Source organism: Symphodus melops, assembly GCF_947650265.1.
Source record: "Symphodus melops genome assembly, chromosome: 6".
Classification (NCBI taxonomy): domain Eukaryota; kingdom Metazoa; phylum Chordata; class Actinopteri; order Labriformes; family Labridae; genus Symphodus; species Symphodus melops.
This window is the reverse complement of record NC_136696.1, coordinates 24697050-24708834: the sequence shown is the minus strand read 5'-3', so window position 1 is coordinate 24708834 and position 11785 is coordinate 24697050. Positions and strand designations below refer to the sequence as shown.

Below are 11785 nucleotides of genomic sequence, written 5' to 3'. Positions count from 1 at the left end.
TGAAAGCAAAGCATTTTATTAGATGCTATATTCATCATTGAAATACAAAAGACATTGGCTTATGATCTCCCATAACAATGCATTCAGAGATGTCTGACTTCTTAAAAATCATGTATGAGACTGAGTACAATGGATGTAAGCTCAAATCTTTAAATGAGGCCACTGCTGGTTGCAACATCATCACAACTTATCGTGAGCTTGCAATTGATGCGAACATTTTACATTCAAGCTGATGTTAAAAAAAAAAAAAAAAAAATCAAATAAACACAAATACGCACTTTTTTTCTGATATGAGAAACCACAGAGAATATACATCAAATAATTTAAAGGCTGTTGGTCGACTCAGAGAGGAGGAAGGAAAGCTCCATGCAGGAAACTGGTTCCCTTCAAATGTGGGTTTCTGTCATGGCAGCTTCACACGACTCAGCAGAAATAATCAAACACGTACACATGGGGTTCAGACGTGGGATTCAGTTGATATTTCTCCTGTCATACCTGTGAATCCACATTTATCACCTTGAAATGTGACAATGGACATTTTAATTTTTAAAGAATCAAACATGCTAAATATTGTTAGAGATTTTCTTCATTAAAAATTAACCAGTACCATTTGTTTAACTTCTGTTGAAAGTAAAAGCTTGTTAAACTGTGTGAAGTGTTTTCTTTCAGCAGAAGGCAGTGATGCTTTCTTCAGATAGAACTCCTGTACAAGGCATTTATTAAGCACGTTGTTAAAAGATGCTTTCAATTGTAGCTTTCAATTGTTAATTCCTTTGACCAGGGAAAAAAAACTGTCCTGAAGTGACATCTGATATTCTCCCTGTGCTCTGTATGTACGTTATTTTTGTTGGGCCTTGATTGGAAAAGACATCTGAAGAGAGACAGGAAATGTTGAGAGAATGTAGAAACCATCATGTTATACATTGAAACAAAAAAAGTAAAATCTCCAAAAGAAAATTCAAATTTTTGAAATTACATTTTTTTTAGCAAAGAGTTTGAAGGCACAGGTTTTTAAAAAGTGTCAACACAGTATTGTCTGTCAGTGATTTTAGGGCAGGCTGGTCTGGGAATTGTGGGTATTTTTTTCTGATTGCATAATTAAACAAAAGTTTAAATCATCAGCAACAGTAACAGTTAAATCCACGATTGGAAGGCCAGAGTGATTGGATTAAAACAAACACAGTTACAGTTACTCTCCTTCCTATCAGATGATTTTTTTTTCTTTTGCCAAAATATGTTCAACAACAAAGAGAAAGGCATCTGAGACAGAAGAAAATGCCAATCAATGACAAACAGAAACACTTAATCTCATTTATATTACAGAATCAGAATCCACAGTCAGAGGTGAACAAAGACGGGCGCCACATTCTTACATGTGATCAGCATGCATGTACACACACACATACACACACACACACACACACACACACACACACACACATCTGCACAGTCACATTTTACACTGAAGAGCAATGCCAAAAAGTGCACACAAAAATATACAAAAGCAAGGACACACTGAAGGAGCAGTCAGTCAACTTCATTCACACTCTCGCCGCCCAGAATGCACTCGTCTCACTGCAGAAGCGCCACACAGAGCCCGGTGGAGCGGCTCTGCACGTTACCGTGGGAACTCCACGTGCATCGTTTAAGGGGGTGAAAGGAGGGAGGCTAGCAACGTAGCCTTCCCCAGCTCAAAGTCTATACATCATGAGGTTATTCGAGGCTGCTGTCTGCTGACTCACTATGACTCTCCCCTTCCTGATTCATCAAGCTTTGTTTTCCTTTATGATTCGGACCTGACGACATATAGACCTTGACCTGTTAAATGGAGTTCAGCGTCGCTCCGTTGATAACTAGTTGTTTCCCTGGAACGCTCCCTGGGCTGCAGTGGACGCTGCTCCGGCTGCTGCTGTCTGGAAGGTTTTACTGGTGAAGACGCCCTGTGAGAACTCCTGCTGGGCCTTCTGGAAACTGGCCCCGGTCCGGCGGTACATTTGATGGACCTAATAGAGAAAGATGAGAAATATGGTAGTTAACATGTACTGTTTGGAAAACTCCTTCAGGGGTGAAGATTTTCAGAAACGTATTGATGGTTTCAGATTTAGAAAGTATACACAGAAATGAGAAATGATACCCAAAAAGGAATTCAACGTCTATGATGTTTATTCATTTTTTGACAAACAAAAGGTCACAACAGTTATCCAATAAATAAAAGAAAAGGTCATAAATACTGACCATCTTGAGCAGGATGACGGACAGCACGGCGCACATGGTGAAGAGGATGGCCACGATGATCATGATGCCTCCCACGGCTTGGTTGATACGGAAACTAGTGAAGGCAGTGATCCAGCCACTGGAGCAAACAAATGTCTGTAAGTTGTTGTTGTTGTTTTTAAGGCGTCTTAAAAACTACATTGATCACCCAGCATGAAACATTTAGCTGGCAGGGTAAGAGCTGGGATATGTTAAAGAGACAGGGTGAAAGGCCAAGAAGAAGAGGCGGGCTTTACCTTCTGAAAAACAGCTTCCTTCACATTCACACCGAGAAATGTGGTTTTATTTCAATGTAAAAGCATGCAGTACAGATCAAATGAAATAAAGTGTGGTTGGATTTTCACGTCATTACCTTGTACATAGGTTAAAATTAACCTGCTTTCTGATTTGCATTTGAAGAGCTACGGAACAGGAAGGAGTCCATTTACTGACTGTTTTGACTTCATGCAAAGTGGCGTGATGACATGAGAGGAATCATTAAGCGAAGTGAAGGGAGGGTAATAAAGAGCCATTAGCACGAGGGTCATTCTGGATGGTGCCGTTTGGAAATCAAAGAGTCTTTTTCAACTTCCGTTAAATAATCACTCAAAGGCTGCTTACATTTCCATCCAGCCCGATTCAGGACAGGCCAAGTCAACCCACTCATCTGTTCAAGCGCCATCAAGGCGTTTCCCAAAGCAACCAAGATGTCCGCCCTTTATTGAACATTTATTTATTTGTTAAAGAGTTGTTTTTGTCTTGATTGGACACGGTGGACAGAATGAGACACCAGGGAGAGAGAGTGGACTTGAACCTCTGGAGGACTCCACCCTCCGTACGTGCCTGCTTGGCCATCTGCGCCCCTGATTCAACATTTACGGAGCTGTTGTATAGATTACTACAGACAACCATCCACATCAGACATGTCTCAACATCTGTGTGTCAGCTGGACGTAACAAAGACACGAGAGACGGAGAGAGTTGAAGAACGGAGCGGAGGCAGTGAGAAGCAGAAACTTACAGCGTCACCAGCAGACAAAGCGGCGGCAGAGTAGAAGCTGAAGGGTGAAAAGTTTCAGTCAGAAGAGATGAAAGATTACAGAGAAAGAGAAAAAGATGCGGGACAGCTGATTTGACTGAATGCAGAGAAACCCCGATGCATCCTGTTCACGAGCGTTGTATCAGTTTTGAAAATTTTCAGACAAGTCACTCAAAGGCTCTACTTAGATATTCCAAAACCTGGAACCACTTTCTCTCATCTCCCTGAATTTATTCCCGGAATCACATCGAGACCCAACTGTAACTCCGACTCTTCTCTGTGTAAGTAGGGAAACCGCTCCCGCTCCCGCCGCCCCCTCATGCACCAAGTCTGAAATGACTTCTCAGTAATCCTATACAATCTAAACTATTTGCCCTTCATTACATTATCCGTCCAAATGTCCGAATGAAACGCTCAGTGCTCCACTCACCTGTTGCCCCAGTTGGGGATGCCTACAGACTGGATGATGAAGATCACAACTTGGCAGAAAAACACAAAGAAGAAGAAGAAGAAGCTGAAGGAGCTGTCCGTCCTGAAAACAAGAAATCAAACTCTGGTCAACAAAGGAACTGAAGGAGACAACACGTGAACGAGAAGACCGGCACATGATGAAGAAGAGCACCACGAACACATTTAATTAGCATCACACTTATCAAAGTAAAGTGAATGAAGGAAGTTAGGAACAGGTGGTCAAGCTAGACAACGTCCTCAATGAAAGGAGACTCACCTGAAGGCCTTGTAGACGGGCCGGTACCAGCAGAGGAAGGAGCAGGGAGTGAAGAGGATGAGCCAGAGGATGGAGAGGCCGAAGTCAACGCCGTGACTCGCATCAGTGATGAAGAAAGCCAAACACGCCAACAGGTTCAGGAACAGAGTCACGCAGTTGACTGAAGGAAGATTGGAGAGAGACGAGTGACAACCATGATAGAGCTCGTACAAACACACCAACTGTTGGAAAAACTGGATCATCTTCACATTTCTCTTTATATTCAAGCCCTGATGTACGCATGCTCACGACCTTTGTTAAAGGGATAGTTCTGTTTTTTAGAGATAGTGGATAGAGTTGGAAATCAGGAAGAGAGCGAGGGATTGAGAAAGGAGCCGTAAGTCGGATTCAAACCTGGGCAGCCCGGAACGAGGACTATGCACACTAACCTCTGGGCTACCGTCTCCACTAGTTGAAGTTTTTTTTTTTTTTTTTTTAACTTGTGTTACTGTTGTGCATGAGGTTCCTGTCAATAATAACAGAAAGTGATGAATTTTAATAAAAGGTGTGTAAGCCATAAGAGATGCCGGGGCAGCTCGGCCTCTTCATTGAGGAACTGGTCGGAGTACAGCACAGAAACGAGGCTGTACATCACTACAGGTAGAGTCAGTCCTCCCACATCATCAGATACTTTATTTAGGTCAGACGCTCTGACCTAAGAACTGACGTCAATGTCAGAAGGTCAATAGGTTTGAGCTCTAATCGCAGGGTAACAACAAACAACAACAAAACCCCAATCTGTCCCTTTCAGTAACTTACACATCCAGAGGTAGTACAGCATCTTGCAGACTCTCTGACACTCGGGGGGGATGTCCTCGGAGAAGTCCTGATAGAAACATGGCTTGATGGGGAAGCTCTTTGGAAGTGGAGGCCAGTTGTTCTCTTTACCTGCATGTACGAAAGACAACATCGAAACCTGTTAGGAAGGAAGACGTGCTGGACCTGTTGTTCTGAAATGTTTCACACTTCAAATCAGGTCAAAATTAACAAAAGAGTATACAACAGACAAACAATGGATTTATGTAAAAATCCAGATCCATAACTTCCAAAACATTTTTTTGTCTCATCAGTCACTCCCTGCTTAATGCTAAGGCTAGCTCTTTAGCTCTGTAGAAAGTCAAATGGTGAAGCCTCACAGATGACTGGAGTAGATCCTGAAGTATGGACTCGTTCAAAAATAGACTTTCAATCAGTCATCCAGAATCATTGAATCGAGAATTGATTCTGAATCAAATCATGACACGCCCATTTAAATATAATGACAAGATGAATCAAGAGTTTAATATTCTGCTATAATATTTGACAATCATGCTTTTATTAAGTGCATGCATGAGCAGCTGTAGAAAAGATTTTAACCAATCACAACAATTTTCTCTGCCTGTGTGCAAATACGTTTGATATTCCACTCTCTGAAACATAACGCACACATTGCATCTTGTTTTTCCAGTCTCAGGAAGTTGTGCAGCTTCTGCTCGTGCTGCAGAGGAGAGAGAGTGTGTGTGTTTTTCATCTTTAATGACCTGAGGAGCCTCGAGTCTGCAGCGCCTGCTCTCTGCGGTCCAGCTCGGCAGCTTTTCTCTCCAGCTCATCCTGCTGCCTCAGCAGATTGGCCTGAGCCGCAGCAGCAGTCGCCTGCAAGCAGAGAGTTGGAAACACTCAACAAACACAGTGAAAGTGCAGGAATGCATCGTTATTGTTGGTGACAAAGAGCGGAGACAACTCGGCGACTCTCTGAGGTTCAACATTAAGAGATGCGACAGGACCGTAAAGATTCTGCAGGTCAAAAATGATTGGACATACAAGCCTGCATGATCATTAACAAATAGACAACTCTGAACGTTACACAGGTGTTGACAAGGGTTAAGGTTTTAATTTTTTTTAAAGGTCACAGTACTGTTTGTAAAGCAGAAAATACATATTCAGATTTGATGTCTTACTTGGCAGAAAAACAAAGCACACGGGTGATCTGAATATTCATGGAGGTTACCGGGCCAACAAGGAGGAGCTCATGATAATATTGTACAAACTGAGTCCATGTTTGTGTAGCCACCCAACGACCTTAAGTAACGAATACTGGGGCGAGTACAGACCACTTGCTCTTTAGCCGTCCAGTCAGGATTAGATATCAAGTCTGCATGAGGAACACGAGCGACTTAGCAGGCCATGTGAAATGTTGTTGGGCTCTCTCGTCTGTGTCTCATGTCTAAGTGAACAACTCTTAAAGTGCAGTCGAGCGCCCTGAGGGAGGCAGCACTGCTGAACATTGTGTCTTCAGATATCTGACAGACAGCCGGCAGTTTGACTGTTTCAGAAACAAATGTTTGTTTAACGACCGGCTCCAAAGACAGCGACAGTGACCAACAGGTGAGGCAGTAAGACCCTCGATATTTTCACTAACGACACTTTTTATGTACTATTTTATAACTACTAATATTTAACACTGAGGTTAGGACTTCTACTACTTCTACTGTCCGTACGGATATCGTGTGATTTCACAAGTATCATACGTGTTTTTGTAGCTAACAGGAGCATAAAGCTGCACCAAGCTGCTGTATACACGATACTGACAACAGCAATCAGAGAGAGAGAGAGAGAGAGAGAGAGAGAGAGAGAGAGGGACAGAGAGACTCACCTGTGGACTGGGCTCTGTAGATGGCTGTAACACAGCGGGCTGGTAAGGAGAGGGGACAGACGGAGTGGTTTGAGCGGCGAGACCCTCCTGAAAAAAAAAAAAAAAAACAAGAGGAAGAAAAAAAATTTGTGAGCGACTGTGAGGAAATGAAGATGGATGAGAACACGAGACAAAGTACAACCAAAAGATAACCACAGAGAGGAAGAGACAAAAGGAGGTAAGGCATGTTTCAGGGCTCTTACTTTGGGGAAAGGGTTGTACTGGTCGACCGGGGTTACACTGGAGTTGGTCGCCTGGGTGACTGAAGGATCCTGCAAAACAACCAAACAGGCATCAATCATCATTACAGGTCACACGATCACAACAGCTACAGTCCATCCGCATAAATCGGATCAACTGAGAGTTCTGAATCCAATTCAAAGAGCTCGACCTTCATTAGATTCTGACTTTGTTAGGACGTGATGTCTCTGGTCACGGAGAGGTCACAGCGGCTGGATTAAGTCGAGGTGTGCTTTAAAGTCATTAGAGCAGCCTTTAGACGGGCATGAAAGAGCAAACCTTCCCTGCAGGATCTACAGGACAGGGGTTTGTCTGAAGCGACCGATGAGACGCGACAGCTCCCTTTCATTTTCATTTGTTCATTTTCTACGATCCACACGTGAAAGTGAAGGATCGAGGATTACTGTACAAAAGGTGAGGAAGAGTCAGTGTGTCACCATGCGGTCCGAAACGCCAACACACTGTAGAGCTCCATAGCTGAGAACACAGATGACTAATACTTCATCCGACCTGATTGGTCCTGCAGAAGGTGTTGATACGCAGCATCCTCCCGCTCCAACCACTCCGCACTCATTAATAATCAAACTCAAATCAGCACGGATAAGATAACACCATTCATGACAAAGTCAATAAACAGATCCTACAGATTCAACTTGGCTCCAACTCTTCACTTCTTACACATTTTCATTTTCTCAAACACTGAAGGTAAAATCAATACAAACCCTCCAGAAAGCAGACCAGCCAATCGGCTGCACTGCTGCCTCGACCAAGACACTATCCTACTGCTGCTTCACCTGTACAAGTCTGGATTAATGATTACCCAGGAAACACTTGTGTCTAAGAAGAGGTCAGCCTGGGTGAACATTAATGGACTAAAAGATCCGAACAAAGACAAGGAAATCCTTTTTCTCTCGTGTGTTGGAGGCCGGTCTGTCGGGCCTTAGAAGTGTAAGTCTGACAGAGAAACTCAAATCGGATTCTACAAAGCTCGGACTTTCCAAAACATTCCCAGACGTAATCCAAGCGATCCTTTGACCTGAAAGAGGCGCGACGCCTTCCTGACTTTTTAAACTCTTAGACTTTCAAGCAGTAATTACGAAGCACTTTCGCTACGATTGACATCCCCACTTTTGTTGAGGAAACCTGCGACGAAGCAGCGAGTTAGGACGGAGACAAGAGATGATGAATGTTCTGACGCCCTTTTCTATCATTCTACAGTAAACATTTGGAGGTTCTTAACTGCACATTTTCTACAGTAATAATGAAATGAATGATATCAGATGAACCTTTGCTGGGATCGGTGTAACACGCCTCTCTTTCCTCTGACGTCCTCAGAGTAAGAGGGAGGCTGAATTCCTCCGAGCATGTTTCAAATTCTCTGATAGTCAAAGTCTGCAATACAAATAAAGTGTGGAAAAAAAGTGTGTGTGTGTGTGTGTGTGTGTGTGTATAAAAAGTAGACGTGGAAGATGTGATGCCAAACTAAACTATGTTGTCTTTTTTTGGAAGTTGTGAGGATGGTTTAAGTGCACACAGGTCACCTGTCTGAACTATTCACAACCTTTTTAACTCCTTTGTAAAAATAACACTCGGATTGTTTTCTGGTTCAAGCTTCTCAAGTGGGATTTTTTTTTTTTTTTTACTCTTCTGACGGTCAACTCAACTTAACGTTATCGTAGGTCTAGTCTTTTGTATTTTTTCTATAATCTGGGTCAATTTCTTTTTTTCCCCAGGTGTAAAAAAAAAAACACGTCAAACCAACACGTCACTCTCTGACCGTGTGACTAAACTGTGACCCTCCTCTCTTCTTCTTATCTGCGTTGACACACCTGTCGTCACTCTCAGCAGGAAACAGGATACGAGGCTGCGCTTCACTCCTTCATTACGACAAAGTGACTTCATAAAACTCATTTTAACACCTCCTTTTGGATTATTTGTTTATTACAGACTTAAAATTGGTGATTCTTTCAAAAACATCTTCTCAAAGGAGATTCGAAACAACAGAAGAAATGTCTGAAAACATGTCTGCACATAATACAATACATGTGTTTAGCTTGTATCACAGTGTAAGAGCAGGAAAAAGATCTAGTGAGTCAGCTCGTGATGACACATTACAAACAGAAATGGATTTCAATTCAAGCTCTGACCAAACTGATGACCCAAACCACTAAGCCTCCCTGAAATGAGGACTGAACTGGGACAGGCCAGAACAAGACGACACGAGGTGTAAAGTGACGGGGTGTGGAGGACAGCAACGTCTTCTACAGCACGTCTGCATCCATGCTGATCAGGTGGAAAGTGCATAAAGCCTGAACCTGAGAGTGTGGTCAAATTATTACTGGATCAAAACAGCACGCTAATCAGACGTAGCGTGTTCATAAGAGGAAACGGTTCTTACGGTGATAAGCGCTGAGGTGTGGCTGATTAAGCAACTTCAGAAGTGCAATCTGATATTTACCGGTAGTCACCTCCTCATATCGAACGTCACAGCTCTCCAGAGATGAGAAGAGCAATATCGTTCACTAGAGAATTACCAGAAGGACGACATGTTTATCTTTAAGGGTTAAAAGGATGTACTTTTGTTTCCCCAGCGTCGCTTCATTTGATTATCAGCCATTTAAATCTCACAGTCCGTGCTTCTATGATCACAGTGGTGTGATAGTGCTGCTCTACATGCATAGACAACATATTCCAGATGCTGCTAGGTTATTGATTCAGCCACTTCCACACCCAGCAAACAAACAGAGGTCAGGTGAGCTCTGCACTGACGTCACTGCTGTTGTGCACCTGATACAATGACGAGCGACTCTGAGCACAATGTGACAGAAACTTCATGATGTAATGTCACCTTCAGTCTGTTTTCACGTCTGACTTTAGCCTGATACAAATGCTTTACAGTGTGTGAACCTTCTGACGACTGAGAGATGAACCTTTCCAACTGTTTACAGACTTAAACAAACTGAACACCTCGACCTTTTGTGTCTGCTCCTCCACGGTGATGAAAGGCACTCCCATCCAGCTGCTCGTCACATATCACAAACTCTGCACACTCTTTAAAGCGTTTAAATCGATGTTTTCGTTGCCTGTAGACATCCTCCCCCAGTTAGCGAGCGAGGAAGGTCCTTGTGACTAAAAAGGTCACGTGTATGACAGAAACTACAGTAACTTTCTTGCTAAATGAAGCTGATTTGTACGAAAGATAAAGATGTTCAACTTAATGACTTCCTCTGTGGAAAGTATACGCCCATGTGTTTATGGCTTTACTCAGCAACAAACAATACAAAACAAAGAAAAATATATAGATTTATTCTGGAGTTAGCTGGGGTCTCCAACAAAAGGACAGAGGATAATCGGTAGTTCTGTCGTGTTATTTCTTTATATGATGGTGAAGCCACGCCGTAGAAAGGCCTAAAATGTGCCATAATCAGCAGCAATTTCACAGCTATAGGGAAGATTGTGCAAAGATATATAGTCGCTTTTATTTGAAGTAAAACACATTTAAGACAAGGATTGTTTTGGTGCTTTGGAAATCAGGAAGTTAAAGTATTTTTCTGCCTCTGTGTCTGTTCATTTTATTTCGAGCAAGTCCCAAAAACTTGATGAAAGCACAAGATTCAAAATAAAAATAAAAAACACGGTCAGCAATAATGCACATAATGCAACTTTCTCCTTTTTAGAAAGTCCGCAATACATGTTAGAAAAACACAAAAACTATAAAAACACAACCCATTGATCTTTAAAATTAGACGGCAGGAATGAATGCGCACAAAGAAACACTTTCATCTGTAGGTCAGCCACTTTAGCTCGCAGGCAGCTAAATGTGAGGTGGCCTACTTCCAACACCAGACATCATCCTAACTGTTATCAGAGAGAAGTTATCTATACTTTAATACATGTCAGACACAATCACATCTGAGCTATACAGGGATCTGTGAGTGAAGAGACTTCCAGGCTGCATCCTTTAGCTTACAAAGTCTGTTTGAAGTGTAAACTAGCAGCACATAGGGAGGTCAAGGGGCCTGAAATTTAGGGTTTTTGTGTAATCTATAAGATATTACACGACTCTAAATTAAGTCAAACATAGTATAAAGTGCAAATAATAAAACAAATCAATCTGAAGAAGAAAAGAAAACAGTTACAAAGTAGCTTAAAAGGAGCTGACACACATTCCTGGTTGGCTACAGTTTAACTTCCTGCAACTAAGCCTGCAGGAAACCCCGCCCCTTTCTCAAACAAGACTGCTGATTGGCTGTACACCTGCCAATCATGCTGTATTTGCCGAATGGCTTTCAGGAGAGCAAGAAAATATCCCTCCCCCACATCCACCCAACTAGTTTCCTGGCGTGTTGGCTTTTTTATAACGAATTTTATATCAGCACCAAAACCCCGAAAGTGCAACTAAAAAAACCAGCAGACTTACATTGAAAGGGTTGTCTACAACAGGCTCTGCGAATGGGTTGCTATCATATCCCGACATTTTGCAATGACTGCGCGGTGTTTGGTCCTCTCTGAAACGGGGAATAAACAGCAAACTCTCCGCTGTCGTTAACAGTTGTCACCACACGAGCACTTCCGCGAATGAAGTTTACGGCGCATGCGCACTTCACCACCTGGGCCGTGACGTGTTGTAGTTCGCGGAGGAAAGCGCGCCCCTGTGGCTGATTTGTTAATGGCATAGGCCTGATACTTGATCAGTTTTAATAAAAATAAATATTTAAGGGGTATAGTGTGTTTGCTAAGCGATGACAACTAGGCCTTTCAAGTTATAAGGAATAAAACCCTTGAATGTATTTTCTTAATTAATCATAGGCTATATA

The 11785-nt window shown here is 42.5% G+C and overlaps 1 protein-coding gene across 1 annotated transcript; it reads right to left on the bottom strand.

The window, feature by feature from the left end:
- scamp2 (secretory carrier membrane protein 2) lies at positions 1–11570 on the bottom strand. The gene is made up of 9 exons (XM_079345220.1): positions 11389–11570; positions 6932–7000; positions 6690–6776; positions 5578–5689; positions 4817–4945; positions 4019–4178; positions 3722–3823; positions 2236–2353; positions 1–2003 (listed from the first exon to the last, which is right to left on the bottom strand). The coding sequence occupies exons 1-9, from the start codon at positions 11443–11445 to the stop codon at positions 1854–1856; spliced, it is 984 nt and encodes a 327-aa protein (XP_079201346.1). The 5' UTR covers positions 11446–11570; the 3' UTR covers positions 1–1853.
- Positions 11571–11785: the final 215 nt, after the last annotated feature.